General features: G+C 35.8%; 1 protein-coding gene across 1 annotated transcript; it reads right to left on the reverse strand.

Annotated features, from left to right (window-relative positions):
* Positions 1–624: 624 nt before the first annotated feature.
* LOC111158743 (vasoactive intestinal peptide) lies at positions 625–9,735 on the reverse strand. The gene is made up of 7 exons (XM_022520978.1): positions 9,527–9,735; positions 8,147–8,261; positions 6,269–6,391; positions 5,351–5,455; positions 4,245–4,376; positions 3,054–3,142; positions 625–1,270 (listed from the first exon to the last, which is right to left on the reverse strand). Exons 2-6 carry the CDS (start codon positions 8,251–8,253, stop codon positions 3,097–3,099), a joined length of 513 nt encoding a protein of 170 aa, XP_022376686.1. The 5' UTR covers positions 8,254–8,261; positions 9,527–9,735; the 3' UTR covers positions 625–1,270; positions 3,054–3,096.
* Positions 9,736–23,203: the final 13,468 nt, after the last annotated feature.

Here is a 23,203-nt window from a genome sequence, read left to right on the forward strand (position 1 = left end):
CAAATGACTCTGATCATAAAACTATGTTCTAGTCAAAGAGATCATTAGCATAAAATATCAGTTAAAAGAGAACCTACATGCACTCTTTGCACCTGGTTTTTTTTCTATGCTCTTTCTTCCATCCTACTGCCTAGAATGCAGAGATGATGGCTGGAACTCCAGCTACAATTTTGGATCATGAGAAGAGGTTTAGTTTCCTGAAGGCTTCATGGGACAATATCTTCAAACTAACCCATGATATTTCCTTTCTGCCATTATGTGAGAAAGAAATTTCTCTCATATTTGAGTTATTGTGATTTTAGAACTTACACAGAATCAAATATAGTCCTACCTCAAACATCACAAAAACCATTTAATGACTGCCTTGGGAGCTAAAACGAGTTACTGCTGCATCACTTAACAGAATCAAAACAATAGAAAGTGTCTGGAATGATAATCAAAGTTCTTTATTTTCTCTATTTAATTTCCTACAGTCCTTTTGGAAAAATAGTCATGTCTCCAAATATACTTTCACTGAAGGAAACTGATGACCAAAGCATTATTTGAGTAATTATGGAAAAAAAAATTTATTACAGAAAAACAAAGGTTCCACTCAGTTTACATTTTACACATACTTCACACAAGCAGAAAGGAAAGGTCGGATGTCAGAAACAGAGGCCATTATCTTTCACTGATACACCACAACAGAAGAGAGCCTTCGGCAAATAGAGATCTGAATGGGAGAGACTAAATCTTATTCAAAATAAATGATGCCTAAAAATGTGAAAATATATACCACTTCCTGAAAATCTGTTTCAAAGAATGTCTTTCTGTCTTTGTTTTTGGTTTTCTCTTAGACATTTTGCAGTTTACTGAACACAGCATTCTAGCTGCTTAACATTCAAATTTAGACTCACTGATTATGTGCTCCACACTTCTGAATAGTTAAGTATGCTCTATAAATAAACACATCATTTGTTTTCTATTACTACTTTCCCCAAAAGCCTCACATAATTGCAATTAACCTAGTATTTACTTATCACTAAATATATTTTTGTTAGAAAGGATACACAGCATATGAAATTACAGGATTTTTATGAGTTAAAGACAAGTTTTAGAACGCTCAAATAATACAATGTAAACATCACAGTTATTACATTAAGATAAAGTAAATCACAACATTCACAACACAATATATTTTATTTGGTTTTGATATTGAAGTTGTTTTCTTGAATTACACATGTAGAACTCAAAATATAATTACTCCGCCTATCATTTTCCTTCACGAATTCTGAAAAAGAAAAAAAAATGGTATTTTAAGCATGAAAATATTTTTATTTACAGCATCTTAGTTTCATTCACTCACCCACTCATTTTATCACATCTATTTCCCTTTACCCTTTGTGAACAGCCTGTCATGTTCTGGGATATCAGAAAAGTATCTTCTAAAGGACTCATTGTCAGAAAGAAACTGACATATGAAGAGGTGCTTTAATTTGTCGTTATAATTACCCATTTGTAATTTTCACACATGGTTGACACACAGGATTTCCCATTAAAAGAATTTGTCCAAAATTACCCATTCAGAAAAGAAAAGAAGGGAAGATGGAATCTCGTAAATGATCTTACAGCTTACAAAAGACAGAACAACTAATCCTCCTTTATAGTTTGGTTCCTCTTGTATTTCTTAATTAAATGAAATAAGCTTATTCTTGTAAACGTTTTCAGGAAGATGTATGTGACTTTTCTTCTTTGAGCAAAGGGACTTGTTTCTCTGAAATATCTGTACATGGTAAGGAGGGGGCCAGTGCAGGACCCTGAACATGTCCCTCAGTGGACAAAAGCAACAAATCAGGCAGGTGTCTTCTCAGACACTCTGCTCATGCTTGATGACTCTCACAAAAACCTTAGCTTTCTGCGCCAGGAATTTCATAAAGACCATGGATTGTTTTCAGTCTGAGTGTGGGTCTAGTTTAGTCTCCTTGACTTAGTCAGAGGTTATATGTAGTCCAGCCTAATTTGAGGTTTCACAAATAAAATAGTATTGTAACAGTGACTCCCATTCATTTTACATATTATCTGTGGCTGCTTTCCTGCTACAAGAACGAGTTTGAGTAGTTGTAACAGAAACCATATAACTCACAAAGCCAAAAATATTTACTCAGTAGCCCTTTACAGAAAAAATTAACCAACCTCTGATACAATGATGGCATAAAATTTCATTAGGCACTGGCCAAATATTATAAATATATTTATTTATATAATGTATATTATTAAATGTGTATATATAATATATAAATATATAATGTATTATATAAATAAATATATTTTATGAGCTAATGTAAATATTATTGTAACCCAGGAAAGAATTATGTCTTGTATCCATATATACATAAAACAACTGGGAAAACAAGCTTATCACTTAACAAAGAAAAAAGCCTACTTGTGCTTTCTCTATTCAAAAAGTATTTGAAATATAAAGACTGTTGGATCATAGCACCTACACTCACTTTGTAGGTACAAGAAGCTACATTTAACTTTGCTGCATGAAGCTTGCTATGGTTCAAGGAATACAAATAAACCCAGAGTGCCTTGGTGTTTTCATAAAAACGAACCATACTGCAGTTTGGTCGCATTTCCCTGTACTTAAATTAAATGAAGTACTAACAGTCATTCATGGGGCTAAACCTTAAATTATTAAAAGCAGCATGGCTCAATTCTCAAGAAAAATCCAGTTTTTCCCATTAGCGTGAGTCAGATTCCTCTGTTTTATATCTCAACAGAAGGTTAGAAATAAGTCTGAGTAAACTAGGAGTACCATTCAGGTGGCAAACTGTTGGCCCATTGTGAGCTTTCTCTTTTTTTTTTTTTTTGCTATCAGAGCACTGCATGAATCATTTTCAGCTGTTTACTGAAAGATAGAAGATAGAAGTGCCAGATAGAAGTGTCTTTTTCCATGAGGCCTCATTGTGAGACCCCTAAGCTGTTTTTTATCAAGTGACTCTCACCTATTGAAATAATTAGATGTTTGCTCTAAGAATAAAATAAGAATAAGAATGCATAGATATACTCACCACTGGGAAGTTGTCAGCAGCTTTGCTTCAAAGAGCTTTTCCATTATTTTTCTAACTCTTCGGGAAAGTCAGGCAATTCTCCCTCACTGCTGCAGACCAGAAAAAGAAAAGTGTGCATGTGAAGGTTCTTCGATGAGAAAGCTTCCAGGGAACTGATGATGTGTGACTTTCACTGCTCTCTGTTGCTCTATAAAGTGCCCTGAGGACTAACCAATTGTCTTTGAGGTTAATTATTACCTAAGATTATCCTCAATCATAAAGTGTCTAAAATTATATTTACAGAATTATAATCTGGTGGGCAAAGTCATTCATCTTGTCTGATCTTGCCTAAACAAGTTTGTTCTTAATACTCACCATCTAAACAAAAATAATTGGGATAAAAAGAGAGAGCATCCCACTTCCTACTAATTATAATAAGTAATTATATACTTATTGTGTAAGTACATACTTCCTACTTATTGTAATCCAACACTTATTCACCGTAGAGAAACATGGGTCTTACAGAATCTTGGAATACAAAAGAACTCATGGCTTAATTTGGTAAAATAAAGTTATTGTGTATGCATATGAAGGGAGTTCCATATGGTATCAAATTGCTAATTGATGGTACTTAACATGTTTAATAAACTAGCACTTCTGAAGGTACTTGGCTGGCTCAGTCAGTTTCTGCTCACGTCCTGATCTCTGAGTGGTGAGATTGAGCCCCAAGACAGGCTCTGGGCTCAGCATGGAGTCTGCTTGAGACTCTTTTCTTCTCCCTCTGCCCCTCTCTCTGCACGTGCGTGAGCACACACACGCACACACACACACATACACACACACCACTCTCTCTCTCTCTAAAATTAAAACCTTAAAAAAAAAATTAGCACTTCTGATAAAACCTGTTCCCAGATTCAGAGTAGATGTCTCTACAGTCTCATTTTCCACTCTGGATGCACAGTATAATCTAGTGGGGAAGCTCCTAAAAAAATACCAATACCTAGGTACTAGTTTTCTAGCAGTTGGTTTTGGGTAAGGCACACATCAGGATTTTAAAAAATTCTCCAGGGTAGTCTAACGTAAGCCAAGGTTGAACATTACTGCTTCACAGACTATAGATCACGAGATAGAGAGAAAAATGTCTTCATATGGAACTTCTATTTCTGAACTCATGTATAATTTCTCATTTTAGCAAGTTCTCTGTCCCTTTACCTCCTCTTCCCGTTCAGAATTGAGTTCAAGTATTTCTTCACAGCCATCTGCTTTCGGAGACGGGTATAGTTGTCGGTGAAGACGGCATCGGAGTGCCGTTTGATCGGTCCCCGGTCTTCTGAGAGGCTATTGCTAAGAAACGCAAGTGAAAGGAAACCAAAGTGTTTGAACAAAAAATTATAAACATGCCAAAGTTCCAAATGTCTTGGGAGTCAGAATTCCAGTGCCCAGTCCTTTTCTCTTACAAAAAGACTAAAAGAAAGATATATCTAAACCCAAGTATAGGAGAGCAAGGAATAATCCAGCACATTCTGGCACTTGCTGAGAGTTTAAATACACATTCTGTACTAACTGAGAAACTAACTTATCAAAGAAAAATGGGGGAATACTTGAACTTGTGTTCTGCCCCACAGGGAGGAAATTTTCTATAAAAATACATTCTTTACAAGCTTTGCCATCCTGAATAGTGCCATGTAAATATTCAGCCATTGGCCATTTAAAGAAAGAACGTCCAATGCTTGGTTGGATCAGGAATTTAAAAACAAATACTGTGATAAATATTAAGATTTGCTTCAGGGACCCCGGGAGGCTCAGTCGGTTAGGCGGCTGCCTTTGGCTCAGGTCGTGATCCCAGGACGGAATCCCACATCGGGCTCATTGCTCAGCAGGGAGTCTGCTTCTCTCTCTGCCTCTTCCTGCCCCTCTGCCTGCTTGTGCTCTCTCTCTCTCTCTCTCTCTCTCTGTGTCAAATAAATAAATAAAATCTTTAAAAAAATAAAATAAAATTTGCTTCAGTTTATACTATGCCCTATTTTTTACTGTGTCTAGATAAATTTGATTACAGATTTATAAATGATCGCTGCTTAAGAAAGATAAGTACGTCAGTGAGCAGTAGGCTATCACTAAAAAGTTGATTTCCTAAATCCATGGGCCTGGTATATTTTATTGAAGAATCTAAATTATTTTTCAACTAAACTGCACATCATCAAGGCTTCTCAGGTTTGAGCCAAATAAGGAAATTGTTAACAGTAAAAAATTAATAATAATAAATAACTTGTAGATTAAATAATCATAATGTGTTTGATAAAATAATAAATTCTCTTTACCCAACTCGCTTTCCAATAAGGGACTCAAGGTATTTTTTGGCAGAAACTTGACCCAAGAGTCTGCTAAAGTCACTGGTGAAAACTCCATCAGCATGTCTGGTATTCCTAAAAGAAGGAGAAGGGACAGCCATTATTTTGTAAATGGTTTCCTAAAATATTATTTTGCCTCATTAAACAAGAAAGAAACGTATCAGCTATTTGAAAGCTTCTTGTGAAAACGTAAGTCCAAAAGAAAGTTTCTTGAGAACTTAATAAAACATATTTTCTAGTCACTTATATTGGGAGATGTATTTCTCACACAAAACTTTAAAGAATTAAAAGAATTTAAATTTTTAGAAGTCTATCTCAATATTAGGTAATGCTTTCTGAGAGATGCTCTAAAACTAATTCTCCAGTAAATATTGATGGGAAAAATAATATATTAAAATTGGTTTCTCTTTATTTATTTATGGTGCTTTGTTTCTTAAATGCTGAAGAAAGATACATACAAGGAGAAACTATCCTGAATGTTAGCAAAAACTTTATTATACTTTTTGCTCTTTCTCCTGCCAAAATATTTGGAAACAAAATCTCTTAAGGGAGAGAGGCCCTTAGGGATGGTCAGCCAACTTTCCTATCTGAATCAGGAATTTTTATACTTTGTCTTCAGTATAGAACTGCTCTATCTATACTTTTATGTTGCCCTAGACAAACGGTTCCGTGCAAGGGAAGGACTTTCTGATCTTAGCTTGTTACACCCTCTCTACATGATGATCAGGTACAGCTGCTAGAGCTTCAATAAATTAGGCTGAATGAAGCAAAGGAGGATGGAAACCTGTAGTATTGTACTGTAAGAGTAGTTTCACAGTAACACAAATTATGACGTTTATATTTCAAAAATAAATTTTCTAAAATAAAAGTCAATAAAAATATACTCACCTGGATACATCATAATAGGGTGTGTCATTCTCAGCCAATGCATTTTGCAAGATGTCTGTGTCTACTTTTAATGAAACTTGATCAGGTTCATTTGCTTCTTCAAGTGGTATTCTGTCATCCAACCTGTTAGGAAAACATATAATAGAGGTATAATCTATTCCTTTCTCAGAAGATAGTGTTTATGGTTTTACAGCCATTGGAATAAGATGATATTTTTAGAAGAATTACCCGTTCACAATATATGGATAGCATAGTTAGATTTACTGGCTTCTATATTCTACTTAGAGAATAAATAGGGAAATTTTTTATTATCCCATAAAATAGATGCCATGCAACTTTTACAAGGTGTATGTAACAAACATAAGGGTTACTTAGATCAATACTATCAGTGCATCCAGCAAAGTACACTTTGTTAGCAATATCTTCACTTTGCAAAGTTATTCACAGGTAGAAATATTTTGTACAAAACAGAAACTTCAAAAAATTTTAAATGTCCAATATAAAAACTGGGAGCAATTCATGTATTTGTTGGCGTTTAGTATCATTTGTCAAACATTTCTCAAGAGGCAGATATTAACTGCTTTTCTTTATCTAGGTCTGTAAATTTAATCTAAAGATTCACCTTAGTGTGATATATTTCTCTGTATTAATCAAGTACAAAGAATCTCTCCATCTCTGAGTAGTTACTCAAGTTCAATAAATTTTGTAGGGTCTTCTTATTTCTAATTTATGTATTAATACAATTTTAGTGAGGGATGGACAATGCTTTACTGAGTGACTAAGAATAGTCATGCTTATACATGAAATATGACTATATTTTTTAGTGCATGCACATTTTAAACACCAGCACACTATTAAAATTATGAGTGTGTCTATTTTGACTATTAGAGTAAACCTCCAAGGAGTGCATCAGCTTCTGGGGACTTGTGCGTCTTTTGATGATATAGTAGTTGGTAGAAGCAACAAGTAGCCCTCTTTGTATGAAACTTAGTAATCAATGCAAACTTCAACATTCTTGTGATTGTTGTGATATGTGATATAACCATTCAGATTGGATCATTCTGTGTGGTTATAAAGCAACCTAAGATCTGGCTTTAAGCAGATTTCACAAACGCTAATAACTAAGAGATTATTCAGTACTACCCATAACTGGGAAGACAATATGAAACTACTGTAGTTTTCATTTACTGTTCACTTCTTTAAGATAAATTTATTTTATTTCAGACAAAGTTTTAAAAAGGAGTTGTGTTATAATCCCTGAATTTGAGATATGAAATGCAACACAGAGAACAGTGAAACTAAGAATTTAGGGTTGAAACCAAGTATATTAAAATTCACTCACTGGGGGAGGGTAACTCAGTAGATCGGTTATTCCACAATTTACAATATTGGCAAATTGATTGTGGCTAGATAGGTAGATCTGTCCAGCATGATGGAATATATGTTTCACTAATTAACCACTAACCTTAAGATTATTTACTGATTGATCTTGAAAATGAACTATAATGAGGCAGGCAACTAAACATCTATCTTTTTCTATCAGAAACTGAACTGAACTGAGATGATAATGGATAAAAGCTTATTTCTTATCTAAAACTGGTTTTGAATGAAAAGAAAATCAAATCCTTCCTCCTCCCTGTTTGGAAATGCGATCCACCTATCCTTAAAACTAGTCATTGACACTATCACTCATGCTCTGGGAGTGGACCCCAGGATACAGAATAGTCATGTTGATCTGATGTTCAAAAACCTTGCTTAACACGTCAACCAAAAAATTTAAATAAATAATATGAACTTAAAAATTTGAATTGTCCAAAATAATGTATAGAAAATTACCATATACATAAAAAAGGAATGTTCAACTGTCTGGATAATTACCTCAGAACAGAGGGTGCTCCAAAGAGAGGCCATGCCAATGTGTGAGAGAAGAGCATGCTGACAAGTGTTAGCAGCACAAGTAGCTGGGACTTACTTCTGGTTTCCATCTTTGTACCTTGAAAGAGAGAGAATCACGTCAGCTTTCCAGCCAAGGATATCACCAGCAAAGTAATTCTGAGTGTCTAGTAGTAATTTCTGAAGGCTCTTGCAGGGTTAGGAAAAAGTAATTCTCATCTTATAGAAAGAGTTAAACGGTAATATAATTAACTTTTAAATCAAGAAGTTTGTTGTTTTGTTTTTTGGTGACAGCTGCTTGAATAAAAATTAGGGTCCTTTTCAACTGCTGCCTGTCTCTCACTAGGCACTCAGTTGGGCCAAGTATACGTGGAATGCCATACTTTCATAGTGCTGGAAGTATCCATGGGAACAATCTTCTTGTAACAGAGTTGTAGCACACATGCTTGGTATCTTTTCTAATTAAAGAAACAGTTTATCTTTCTAGTGTCTAATTAATATAACACTGGAGTATCATCTATTTAATAATGTGTGTCTATATATGTATGTATGTATATATATATACATATATATATACACACATACTCATATCAGTACAAAAATTGTACATACATTTCTTTTTCCCCTTTTAATTATAGAGATTATTAGGAATTTATTTTCTTATGCCCAGATTTGAACAAGCTTAACTTAATAGTGAAAATTAATACCAAAAATTATTAAACTGCATATTACCATTGAAATAATTTTTACTACAAAAAGAAAAATATATTAAAAATAATGCTTGTGCTTTTTTACATCTAACCCACTTACAGATTTCATTTCTAAATAGTTCATAGATAGGAACTTGGAATTTAAGCTTTGTTTTTCTTGCTGTGTGTAAAAATCACAGCATTTAGACCTAAAGAGGAAAATGAATGCTTCCTTGGTTCACATAACTAACCTATGAGATAGAAAGAACAACACTTAAAAAAAAAAAAGTTGAAACTTGTAAAACAAATGTGCCCCCTGAACCCTTCAGTTAGAAATGAATATAACAGGCAAACAAACAAACAAACAAAAAACCCAAAATAAAAACAAAAACCCACACCCTACTTTAATACATTTTTTAAAAGACAATATTGAGTGAAGTATTGAGCAAGCAGGGCAAAGCATCTTCCAACCAAAAGAATTCAGAAAATCCACAAATATATAAAAAGTTAAGCATTTCTACACTTACCAGGTGACTTGAGAAAATTGTTTTTTGTTGTTGTAAAGGAAGAACACTGTAAAATTCTTTTCAAGAGAGAGAAATATTCAATATACCCTGAGAAAAGTTTCAAAGTAGGAGGAGGGGACAAAAAGAAGAAAGGTAAAGTTTTTACTTACCTTGCCAAGTAGTGTTCCTCCAGAGCTTTCCGTATGGAGAATAATTGGAGCTGTCTTAGGTGCTGAAGTCTGATGAGGCCAAGAAAGGCACCACCAGTTCTCTCCCTCAGAGCTGAACCAGAACTTGGTACTGGCTATGGGTTGGCTATTATTGCCAGCAACTGCTTTTCACTCTACCCTGACCAGCATTTCAAAGCCCATCATTTTATAGGGCTTACACTTAGGGCTGAGCAATCACAAAGCTCTCTGAAAGACGTCACAGTAGTACTCCCACAGGATGAATAAGGCTTGAGTTCTTATTAAATTGTCATTATGTCTGATTTATATAAATTTATAGTGAGTAACTTCAAGATGTAAGATATAAAGAGGAAATTTACTTTTCTTTAAATAAACAACAACAACAAAAATGTACAAAACTTAATGTGAAATGTTTTAATCTTTAATTAGTAGGAATGAAATTAAAGAATGATTACTGTTGTAGCCAGGGCCATGGAGGTTCCTTCAGAAAGTAAGAGTTTTATGGGCAGAAAGGGATACAGAGAAAAACACACACTTATGTTCATTATGCCTAAAAAATGTATAAATCTCCTTTATTATAAAGTTTCAATTCTAAAGCCTTTTAAAATATTTTATGCTATTCATGTAAATCCTGATTTAGTCTTTCTTGAGATCTATTCTAATTTTAAAAGCATCTAGAAATAATTTCCCATTTCTTTATTTCCTTTGTGTTGAAACTATTCCCAAGACAAAAGTTTCAAAAAGGTGCTAAGATAGTATAATATACACACTGTAGTATAAAGTCATAATGGTACTGCTATTTCACATTTGCACAAAATATCCTAATTCCCAGTGCACTTTCACATATACAACCTCAAATGATCCAAAAAATAAACTACCAGACTGTATATATCAAGGAATTCAATTTTCCTTCCTTTGTAAAGGAAGAAATTTTCAACTTTTGTATAGATCCTTGCACTATACAGAATTATTCTGTTTCTCCCCTCCACCTCTGAATACACACCTACACACACACCAGCTTTTTGAACATTTCTAGCTTAGTCTGTTGACAGGTTTCAAAGAACTAATTGGAAAGCATCTGTGGAGTACTTTGATAAATACTCAATTTCTGTTTGTAGTGATTTTAATTTAAATTAGACAAGCATATATTCAGTCAGAGTTTCAGGTAAAAATACAGCCACATGAACAACTTTGTGGACAACAAAGTAAAATGTCATCTTTCCTACAATTTTTAAAAATTTCCAGTGTGTATATCCTTTTACATTTTTGTTCCTAAGTTCAAGGGAGAAAGACTCTAAAGCCCCCTTTCTTCTACTTTAAAATTTTAGTATCTATTGGCTTCAAAGCCAAACTGATCCAGGAAAAGAATATCCTGCTATGCTTCATCATATTTTCTAATCCAGTTACAAGAAAAATTAAATGAATTAAATTTCAGAATGTCTGGAAATTTGTTTCCCAGTTGACAGCTCTGACTTTAGCCAGAGTTCCTGTGGCTTAATTCCAGGAAATCTTTTTTTACCTGATTATTACAAACTAGAGGTTGAAATGATTCTCATGTGGAATTTTTTATCCTTGTTCTTTGTCACTCAATTCTCAGTGAAACAATTTTATTTAAGAACAGAAACAGCAAAGTAAGTTGATTGAAAGCCACAGAAAACTGGTGCTGAAGGATAAGCAGAAAAATCTAAATGAAAAAAGACATAAAATTTGATTATTATTTGGTCTAACGAAGCCTTAGTATTCACAAAGAGTAACTACATTAGATTTTTCCAGTGGTAAAGACAGTTTCTCCCATTATAATAATAAAACACAAAAGTAAAGAGAAACAATTCAATTTTATTATTTCTAGATAAAATTAAACTAAATCAAAAAACTGTATTTTTTTTCCTATGGATTTAAACTAGAAAGCCAAACTGAATTTCATAATAGGACCATAGCACCATCTGCAGGTTCAAAGTCTTAATTCACAAGTTTTTTGGTTTGGGGTTTTAGTTTTGTTTTGTTTTGTTTTGCTTTGCTTTGTTTTTAAATGCATTTCTTGTCTTTTCTTTCAAGGAAATGGATGTAAACTGAAGGCTTTAACCAGTTGAATTATGGTTGCTTCCAGAAAAATAAACATAAGAAAAACACTGTAGCTGTATTTATCCTGAATATTTTACTATAAAACTCAGCAAGTACGAAAATACAAATGTGAATTTAGTCTTTTAATCTGCTTTTTTGCTACTTTAACATATCTTTCTATAACATTCTAACATCTTTAGCAAAACTTATTTCCTACCCCGTAAGTCTTCTCAGGGAAGGGAGGTTTGTAAGAAGAACTGTCATTCATTTGTACACTTAGAACAAATCTCCGAGATCCTTCTTTTACAAATAGGTAAACTGACATCCAGAGTTTAAGTAATTTTTGCAAAGTCTCTCAGGCGGTCAATAACAAATAAGTTATTGAAAGGAGGCTCTTTTGATCTTGATAATAACTTTCATTCTATTAAGAACTGGTGATTTTCTGTAACTGTTGTTACTACCATCATCGATACTAACACATCAGGGAAGGAAAATAAAAGCATATAAAAATATTGACATCTCTCCTCTCCTTTTTTCACCAATAGGACCAAGAGCAGAGAAGGAAAACTGGCATTTTAAACTAAAATATACTGAATGTAGTGAAGTCAGATGGACGGAATTTTCAAGCTCAGGAGATAGGCAGAAAGCCAGATTCCCTCTTTTTCTTAGTGCAAATTGCTAATAGAGAGTCCTTACTGTTGTTAGGGATGAGATGTCCAATGTGTCCTCACTGGCCTCTTGGTGTGACAGTTTTCCCTGCCTAACTCACTCCAACTCACATACTGCCCAGAGACCTGATCCTTATTGCCAGAATAGTCCTGAGGGGTTAGGTCAAGATGAGGTCTGCAAATCACTGACTGTGAGCCACATATGGCTTATCCCTCTGGTTTTTACTTTTCTTAAACTACGAATGATGTTTACAGTTTTAAAAGGCTAAAAGAAATTTAAAAATATTTTTACACATGAAGAGTATATGAAACTTAAATTCGTGTCCATAAATAAAGTTTTATTGGGACATGGAAATGTTCATTACATATGCACCATATATGGCTGCTTTTGTGCTGAAATGGTCAAGTTGAATGGTTGTGACAAAGACTATATTTTATAGAAAATCATTCCTATATTTCAGAATTTTCTTATTTTAAACAAAACACATGCAGAAAGAATAATGGATTAAACACTATGAGTCATTTATACATTAACTTTAGGGTTGTGTTATGAGATAGTTTTATGAAACTAGATTTTGGAGGAAAGCTGTAGAGAAAATCACAAAAGCACACAATTCGGAGATAGGAAAGTTTAAAAACAAACTATTAAAGATTTAAGACCAAATTTTATCTGTTTCATAGTATTATCTGTCCTCTATGTATACTCCCCCATAGACACATTCCATGAAACGAACTTGCTGACTCCCTTACCTTGAGGATCAAAATATGTGAGATCCACAAGGAAAGGGAGAAGTTCACAGGGAAGGAAGTGAAAGACAACAAGTGTCCAATTCCTGGCTCTTAAATAACACTGAAGTCTAGATATTAGGATGAAAGATTTGGCAAGGATATTTACTGAGTGAGTTCTCATGTCCCCTGCACCACTATATCCATCCTCCCAAGACAGGGAAGAGCCTCTGAGATGGGGAGAAGACATTACTCAAGATGAGGAGGCAACCTTCTGCCCCTAGGTGGGAGTTTATGGAGAGTTGAAGGAATGGGTGACAGAACCCAGTCTTATGCATGGGGACTAAACAATAGAGGCTAATTCGGCTTATTTTCTTCTCTGGTTGCTACAGCAAAGCATGGAGCAGCACTTTTTGGAATGGTACAGGAGGACGTAGATAAAGCTATAGGACAAGTCCCCCACCCCCTGTTTGGTAAGAGCCTAAATACTGTCAGGGGTAAAGAGTGGAAGGGGTCAAGCAGTCTACCAAAGGCCAGACTACACCCAGGGAGCAGCACACATCTCAGCAGATGACAGCAAGGCACAGAGCATCTCCTGGGGACCTGAAGGCCGCCTCTCAGATTTCATGTTATATATACTCTCAGAAACTTAGATGGTACTCTGAGGGAAAAGAAGGGGAGAGCAAATCCTGAGTTGACAGAATTTTAAATCTTAGTAATTTCTGGGTAAACATGGTAATTGTACATTGTACATTTTCTTTGGAATGAGGGATTAAAAAAAGGTTAAGTTAGAGGAAGGATTCTAAAGCTTATTTTTTTGCATGTCCTACAATGTGGCTTGTGAAAATTTGTTCTTACTATTTCTTTACAAATGAACTTAAGTTTAGTACGATTGTGCTTTGCATAGGAAGAGACTATCCAGGCCCTGTATCCTATTTTATTTTATTTTATTTTATTTTTTGTATCCTATTTTAAAATCACATTATAAGAAAATGTGAGAGAGAAGCCATTGACCCATCCTAGAAAAACAAGGCCTGCCCTTGAATCTTCTCCCAACTCCCTTGTCCCTCAATCATTCTAGTTGGTCACAGGCTTCAGTTCTGGTTCCTTCTTAGGCTTCCCCAACCTATTCCTTGACCTTCAGGCTCTCAGCCTGTTTCTTTGATTTTGCCTCAGCCCTTCTATGACCTTCTAGTATATCGGAATTTTGATTTGCTCTCAGGACATTTCTGATCCCACAGGCTGCAAGTCCAGATGTTCCTCTCTGCTGGATCTTCTCCAACTGCACCCTTGGGACCTGCTTTTCTACACATTGCTTTTGATTCCCTAGAGGCTGACGTACAGAACTATCCATGCCCTGTGGTCCTGTGGCTTCTGTTGGGCTAGGCCAAGGGGAGGCAGTCATAGGAAATTAAAAGGACAAAAGATTAGAGGAGAAAGAGCCCTGAGTATTTACTCATCATAGACCATGGTTTGGTAGACGTAACTTTCCTCCACCAAGAGCCAATCTCTGTAGGTAGCCCCATGACTGTAGCCCTTGAGGTTCCAGCAGTTTCCTGCTGAGGCTATCCGTGGGTCCTTTGCCACTACATTGGTCCTTGACATCTTTACTAAACTCACATCCATTCACCTTTGGAGAAAGTCATTTCTGTCCTGTCCTGTCCAGTCCCTACTTGTGCACTCTCATTCCTGCACCAGACCTTCCACTTCTAAGAATATCTGGAGACACTTAATTTTGGGATCCAGTTGCTTTGGAAAGCCTGTTCGTTTTTTAAGTTTTGATATTTTTAATTCAAGTTGGGAGATTCCTTAGAATAATCCATGTGGAAGCTTGGAGGAAGGTCACTGTTGCCTTGAGCTGGTCTGACGGATTAGTGAGCAATTGGTTTTTGAAGATTGCAGCCGAAACATAAAGAAACTGGAAGCCCATTCAGACCCTAGTGCCATTCAAGTCCCTCCAGGAAAAGAGGCTGGATCCATTGCTAATCCATGTGGCAAGAAAAGGTCAGTGTGCTGTCAGAAGCCAAACACCAAGCTCTGATAGGGGTCTTTTCCAGGAATAAAATAGCAGAGCGGCCCTGGGGAAGGAGATCTGAGGCAAACATGGCTGCACCTCTCCAGGGTTCCTGGCGCCTCATCCTCAGGGGAAAAACAACACAACAACAACAAAAAAACACCTCACTGTCTAGGAAGTAGGAGCCCTGGCTATTTGATATATATATATTTTTATCATCATTCTAATATCCTGTGTCTGTAGTCATTTTATTAGACTTTCCAGCCTGGGAAATTGATGTTCTATCTGATTCATAAAACCATAATCTCTTAGCTAGAAAGAATTTAAGATAATTTAGTCTTGCTACTTTGTTTTGATGAAAAAAATTTTTTTTAAGATTTTATTGATTTATTTGCCAGAGAGAGAGAGAGCGCACACAAGCAGAGAGAGGGAGAAGCAGGCTTCCCACTGAGCAAGGAGCTCTATGCAAGACTCAATCCCAGGATCCTGGGATCATGACCTGAAGCCAAAGGCACACACTTAACCAACTGAGACACCCAGGCATCCCTCATTTTGGGAAATTATAATTCCATATCCCAAAGAGGCAAGAGACTTCAAATGAGTAGCAAATTTGGAATTCAGACCCTTCCTTTCTCTCTCTAAATTCACTGACTTTTGACTGGACTGTGAATCCAGCAGATTAGCAACCCACAGAATAGAGAAAGTGTTTTATAAATCAAAGTGACAGCGAAGAGAAGGGAAGAGGTTTCTTTGGTTCTGCGATAATGTGGGTTTACCACAGACACTTGACCTTATAGATGATACTAACAGATAGTTACACCCGGTGATTTACCTTTGTTTGGAAAGGGTTCTTACCCAAAATAACAACAAATGAAAGTGTGTTGAGTATCATAACAACAGGGAATGGCTTCCTGGGTCCACACTAACATTTTTATGGCTCCAGGGTCCTTACATTACCCTCAAAGAAACACCAGGCAGAGAGAGAGAGAGGGAAAGCCAAGCCCTGCCAGTTTTTCTGACATAAAAGTTCTGAGACTAAATATTAGATAGAGAAAGCATACAGTGCTTCTTCTCTTCTTCATAATAAGAGTTGTTCTGGGCATTTTTCTTGAAAAGGGAATAAGAATTAGACACATTTCGAATTTATCTGTATTTCTAGGCACAGATATCAATGACCTGACAATTGCACTTGTATGTACATATATGAAAGTTCTTATCACTTGAGGAAGGGGAAAAGAAAAAGTCAATTGTGAGACTCCAGACTCTCTGGAAACAAAGCTGAGGACTCACTGAAGGAGGTCTGGTGGCCATTCTCTCCCATCTGCTACTGACTTAGTCTTACTGAGTTCAATCCCTTACTGACTTACTGAGTCCAATCCCTTCTTCACAGGCTGCCAAGGTGATCTTCATAAAACATATCTCTGATCATATCTCTCCCCTGTTTAAAGCCTTTCTCCTTTCTATGGGTTTCCCATTGCTCTCAAAGTACTGACCCAGTAACAGGCATGCAAAAGTTGTACATGCTGCTTCCAATGGCTTCTTTCTGACCCCACCCCATCTGGCCATAATTTATTCTCAAGCCATGCTGAACAACCTTCTGTTCCACAGAAGTACTATCTTCTCTGTTGCCTCTGTTTGTTTTTTTTCAGTGTTCCAAGATTCATTGTTTATGCAGCTCACCCAGTGCTCCATGCAATATGTGCCCTCCTTAATACCCACCACCAGGCTCACCTAACCCCCCATGCCCTCCCCTCCAAAACCCTTAGTTTGTGTCTCAGAGTCCACAGTCTTTCATGGTTCATCTCCCACTCTGATTTCCCCTAATTCACTTTCACTTTCCTTCTCCCAATGTCATCCATGTTATTCCTTATGCTCCACAAGTAAGTGAAACCATATGATAATTGACTCTCTCTGCTTGGCTTATTTCACTGAAAGCCTCTTTCAGGCTTCAGCTTACAGGACACTTTTCCAGAAAGGTCTCAAACCACTCTCCCATTCATCCTGGGGCCAGGTGCCCTGCTTTGGGGTTCCCATTAACTCTGTATTTCTCCTAGTATAACGCTGAGAATACTGTATTATAGTAAGAGTATTACATTTCATATACCTTCAGATGATTTTAATATATGCAGGCAGAGTCCCTGACACATGAGTGCTCAGTAATTATTTTAGGTAAATGACAGAGATTGAAGTTGTACTTCTTTTTTGGTTTGGACCTCATATCTTTTTATTTTTATTCTTTTTTGTTTCTCTTGACCCAATGTCCAATACTTCTTTCCCATCCTCAAATTCAACTTAGTCTTAGTACAAGATGCTTTTTCCCCCAAATCTTACCAATTTTGTCTTTTGAAAAAATTCTCAGCCATGTCTATTATTTCTCTAGGGCTAAGTCTCACTAAATAATAAATAGGTTACTTTTTAATCTTGAAAAGAAATACTAGGTTTCAGCAGCCCTCTGATTAGTGCTTGATTAGTGTATTGGTGAGTATTTTCACCTGCATAAACATCGGTCCAAGCCAGTAGAATTCTTATAAAAATAATAAATTTTCACAAAAGCAAAGGGAATGTTTTCTTAAAAAGTGAATGATTCATCAATCCTTTAGAATGTCTTCTGTCACCCTGCTAGATTTGCTCTCACCCTGCTATCTGTATTTTTCTTTCATAATATTTTCCACACTGCAATGAAATGACAACTAACTTAACTATGTCCCTTACTGAAACTGAGTCTTATGCACCATTACATCCCCAACACCTGGTACATTGTAAGTTCCTCCAAAATGTTTACTGATTAAAAGGAACTTAATAATTTAAATGGGAAAGATTAAAAGTTTTTTTATAAAAAATTAATTCTATCTGGTATTAGTTCATCTTAATGTCAAATCTCTTCTTCTAAGGTTGAAACAAACAAACAAAAAATCCTGAAATTCTCTTCTATAAAAGAGTTTCCATTATTGTTTTTAATTTATAAAACCTTTAGCATTATATTCATTGAATTCATAGAACAAACTGTTTGTAGACTTGTGTCCCAAAGAACCAGCTCTCCAATTATATGGTTATAATTTAACTCTACTGCAAGAGCTGGCAAACTATCACCCATGACCAAATCCAGCCTGCCACCTGTTTGAATGTCCTATAAGACAAGAGGAGCCTAAACACCTAAATGCTTGAAAAAATCAAAAGAATAGTATTTTATGATGCATGACAATTATATGAAATTCAAATGTTAGTATCTATAAATAAAGTTTTATTGAAACACAACCATGCCCACTTGTTTAAATTTTGTCTATGGCTGCTTTTGTGCTACAATGGCAGAGTGGAGTCATGACAGAAACTGTGAGGCCCACAAAACTACAAATATTTGCTACCAGGATTTTTACAGAAAAAGCTTGTCAACCATGGCGCTTTCCCAACCAAAAGCTTTTTTTTAACATCCATTAATTTTTTTTTCTTTTTAGTGGAAATCTGGAATTTAGTTACTCATATACTACATTTACAGAAATTGTCTCATAGACAACAATTGTGAAATAGTTCTCCTTTCTGGCTTTACTAAATTTTTCATGAACTCCATATTTGAGGTGTTCAAAGAAAGTCCAAATGGAATGTTTAATGCCATGTAATTCTGTTTCCTCAACATTTTACCTTTTACAACATCTCTTTCTAAACAAAAGTGAAAAAATAAAATGAAAAGCATACTTATTTGTTAGACCAATTTGATACAATAATATAACAGTTGCTTTTAACAATGGAGGAAAAGTAATTCTTTCATTTTCTATTTTATTTAGGAACATAGAATTGAAAAGCCAAACACTGTCTCAGTTTGCAAGGGAAAAAAATGGAAAATACAGACAATGAATAAGTAATTATGAGGTGGATTGACCTAAGAAGTACAATGTATTATGAGGACTAGAGCAAGTATTTCTGAGCAAGTTGTATCGATAGTGAGATTTAGTGAGTGACTGAAGCAACTTAACAAATAATTAAAAAAGGGAAATAAGGAAGAATTTTCCAGGTTTAAGTAAAAACATTTGAGAATCTGGAGATATGGCGTAAGTAAGAAATTGATACAGGGCATTATCCTAAGGGAAAGGAAAGCCAGTAAGTAGAGATATGATATGAGCTGATATTTGTTGCTAAAGATTTTATTTATTTGTTTGTTTGTTTGTTTGTTTGTTTTTGAGAGAGATAGAGAGAGAGAATGGAAGAGCAGAGGGAGAGGGACAAGCAGTCTTCACTGAGTGTGGAGCCCGATGTGGGGATCAATTCCATGACCCTGAGATCAGAACCTGAGCTGAAATCAAGAGTCAGACACTTAGCCAACAGAGCCACCAGGCACCCTAAACTGATTTGTCTTTAAGAGATCAGTCTGGCTGCTGCATGGAGGATCAGTTAAATACTTACTGGAGAGAACCAACATATCAGTCTGAGAAAGACTGGAGTTCAAGTTTGAAAGGATAGTAAAAAGCAGATTTCTTTCTCAGAAGGAGATCTTTATAGACACTTCAATTCACAGAATATGAGAAAAATGAAAGCAAACGTAGGGCTGTCCCATAGTACTCAACAGGAATAAAAGTGAAGACATTTTGATCACAAAGAGAATTAAGTTCTGACTTTTGTTTTGGTGGTAAGGGGATAGTAATTTTGCAATGTTGAATGGGTGAGCATGCTCTTAGTACCCACTGTTCCTCAAAAACTGGGTCTTTGTTCTGTTGAATAGAACATTTTTAGGATGTGCAACAGAATCTTCATAGGCCTAGTGTGTGTGCTAGTGAGCTGGCCATCCTTTGCTCCTTTTTAAGGCACCAACTGGGTAGAATCCTTACTCTTTTCTCAGGTAGAAGGATGTGCAGAAGCTAGAGAGTTAATTGATTTAAAGATGATTGAACATTAAGTGCTCAGACTGGTCAGATAGTCAATGTGTGGAGTCCAAGAAAAATTCACCAGTCCTCAGAAGGCACATGTATAGCCTGTCAATACATGCTTACATTTCATAGCCAAGGTGCTGGTGCCTAAATTTGAATGGCTGTCCTTCAAGTCAATGCACCATAGCAGCTTTTATAGCTAATGGTTTTAAGATTTGAATATTTAATAATCATCTAAAACAATGAAAGAACATTTCAAGACAACAGTTTTGGGTGGTAGTGAGCACATGTGGATGGAAGTTGTTTACAAGGGTATCATGGACCCCTAGCTGGTTTTTTATTTTTTCCCCAGCAATTCCTATTAAAGCAACTAGTCAAGAAGTGGTACAAGTGAAAATATAGTAGTGGTTTGTACTAAACCAGTAGCAGTGGATGGGCTACTTAGGGACTCTTTGGAAAGAAGAGATGTGAAAGAGAAGAACAAAGAGGTTTCTTAGATTTCTAGCTTAAACTGGGCAGGTGCTGATATCATCAGAATAGGATATGGGGGAGGAAAAACAGACTAATTATCAGTACAGTTAGGTGAGGAGAATAAAGATTATAAATTAAGTCCTGGAAGTTCAATTTAAGGAGCTATAAATCCTTAATGTAAATGGACAGATGATAGAGGGACATATTACTTGGGGTAGTTCAAAAGAAATCTAAGAGTAATAAATCAAAGAATCAAAGAGTAAGAAATACACACACACACACACACACACACACACATACATATATATATATATGAAATACAAGAGTAATAAATATATTCCTAAGAGTAAGAAAGGGTAAGAAATAATATATTTGGGCACTTGGGGGCTCTGTCAGTTGGGCGTCTGACTCTGGTCTCAGCTCAGGTTATGATATTGAGAGGTTAAGGCCTGCATTGGGCTCCATGACCTCAGCAAAGAGTCTGCCTAGGATTCTCTCTCCCTCTCCCTTTGCCCCTACCCTAGCTCATGAAGGTCTGTGCTTAAATAGCTAAATAAATAAATCTTTAAATAAAAAGAAATATATTAGATTCATCAACTTGATTAAGGTAAAGGAAACCACAGGGCTAGGTTGGATTGTCTAAAGACAAAGTATAGGGAGAGACAAGAAAGATCAGATCAAAACCCTACAGTAGTCCATGATTTACCACTAGGTGTAGAAGGAGAAGTGAACAGAAGACTGTTGGTGGTACAGGATAAATCTAATGAATAGGCATTTTAAAAGTAAATGGAACATTTTCCCATTTCTTTGTGTCTTCCTCAATTTCTTTCATGAGTACTTTATAGTTTTCTGAGTATAGAATCTTTGCCTCTTTGGTTAGGTTTATTCCTAGGTATCTTATGGTTTTGGGTGCAATTGTAAATGGGATTAACTCCTTAATTTCTCTTTCTTTTGTCTTGTTGTTGGTGTAAAGAAATGCAACTGATTTCCGTGCATTGATTTTATATCCTGACACTTTACTGAATTCTTGTACAAGTCCTAGCAGATTTGGAGTGGAGTTTTTTGGGTTTTCCACATATAGTATCTATCATCCACAAAGAGTGATAGTTTGACTTCTTCTTTTCCAATTTGGATGCCTTTAATTTCTTTTTGTTGTCTGATTGCTGAGGCTAGGACTTCTAGTACTATGTTTGAATAGCAGTGGTGATAATGGACATCTCTGACGTGTTCCTGACCTTAGTGGAAAAGCTCAGTTTTTCTCCATTGAGAATGATATTTGCAGTGGGTTTTTCATAGATGGCTTTGATGATATTGAGGTATGTACCTTCTATCCCCACACTTTGAAGAGTTTTGATCAGGAAAGGATGCTGTACTTTGTCAAATGCTTTTTCAGCATCTATGGAAAGTATCATATGGTTCTTTTTCTTTCTTTTATTAATGCACTGTATCACACTGATTGATTTGCAGATGTTGAACCAACCTTGCAGCCCTGGAATAAATCCCACTTGGTCATGGTGAATAATCCTTTTAATGTACTGTTGGATCCTATTGGCTAGTATTTTGGTGAGAATTTTTGCATCTCTGTTCATCAAGGATATTGATCTGTAATTCTCTTTTTCGATGGGATCCTTGTCTGGTTTTGGGATCAAGGTAATGCTGGCCTCATAAAATGAGTTTGGAAGTTTTCCTTCCATTTCTATTTTTTGGAACAGTTTTGGGAGAGTAGGAATTGATTCTTCTTTAAATGTTTGGTAGAATCCCCCTGGGAAGCTCTCTGGCTCTGGGCTCTTGTTTTTTGGGAGATTTTTGATGACTGTTTCAATCTCCTTACTGGTTATGGGTCTGTTCAGGTTTTCTATGCCTTCCTGGTTCGGTTTTTGTAGGTTATACATCTCTAGAATGTATCTATTTCTTCCAGATTGTCAAATTTGTTGACGAATAGTTGCTCATGATATGTTCTTAAAATTGTTTGTATTTCTTTGATGTTGGTTGTGATCTCTCCTCTTTCTTCATGGTTTTATTTATTTGGGTCTTTTTTTCTTTTCTTTTTGATAAGTCTGGCCAGGGGTTTATCAATCTTATTAATTCTTTCAAAGAACCAGATCCTAGTTTCATTGATTTGTTCTACTATTTTTTGGTTTTTATTTCATTGATTTCTGCTCTGATCTTTATTATTTCTCTTCTCCTGCTGGGTTTAGGCTTTCTTTGCTGTTCTTTCTCCAGCTCCTTTAGGTGTAGGGTTAGGTTGCATATTTGAGACCTTTCTCATTTCTTGAGAAAGGCTTGTATTGCTATATATTTTGCTCTCAGGACTGCCTTGGCAGTGTCCCACAGATTTTGAACAGTTGTGTTTTCATTGTCGTTTGTTTTCATGAGTTTTTTCAATTCTTCTTTAATTTCCTGGTTGATCCATTCATTCTTTAGTAGAATGCTCTTTAGCCTCCATGTATTTGGATTCTTTCCAACTTTCCTCTTGTGAGTGAGTTTTAGCTTCAGAGCATTGTGGTCCAAAAATATGCAGGGAATGATCCCATTCTTTTGGTACCAGTTGAGACCTGATTTGTGACCCAGGATGTGATCTATTCTGGAGATTGTTCCATGTGCAATAGAGAAGAATGTGTATTCTGTTGCTTTGGGATTTAATGTTCTGACTATATCTGTGATGTCCATCTGATTCAGTGTGTCATTTAAGGCCTTGATTTCCTTGTTGATCTTTTCTTGGATGATCTGTCCATTTCATTGAAGGAGTGTTAAAGTCCCCAACTATTACTGTATTATTGTCAATGTGTTTCTTTGATGTTGTTATTAATTGGTTTATATAGTTTGCTTCTCCCATATTAGGGGCATAGGTATTTAAATTGTT

The sequence above is a fragment of the Enhydra lutris genome, unplaced genomic scaffold (genome assembly GCF_002288905.1).
Source record: "Enhydra lutris kenyoni isolate GAN:26980312 unplaced genomic scaffold, ASM228890v2 scaffoldscaffold62, whole genome shotgun sequence".
NCBI classification, from domain to species: domain Eukaryota; kingdom Metazoa; phylum Chordata; class Mammalia; order Carnivora; family Mustelidae; genus Enhydra; species Enhydra lutris.

Excerpts from the sequence above, each read along its gene's own strand:
- LOC111158743 (XM_022520978.1), bottom strand. The coding sequence starts at position 8,253 with ATGGAAACCAGAAGTAAGTCCCAGCTACTTGTGCTGCTAACACTTGTC. Across the intron at positions 6,392-8,146 it reads GGAGCACCCTCTGTTCTGAG|GTTGGATGACAGAATACCAC; the intron begins GTAATTATCCAG and ends TTTTCCTAACAG. Across the intron at positions 4,377-5,350 it reads CTTATTGGAAAGCGAGTTGG|CAATAGCCTCTCAGAAGACC; the intron begins GTAAAGAGAATT and ends TGCGTTTCTTAG.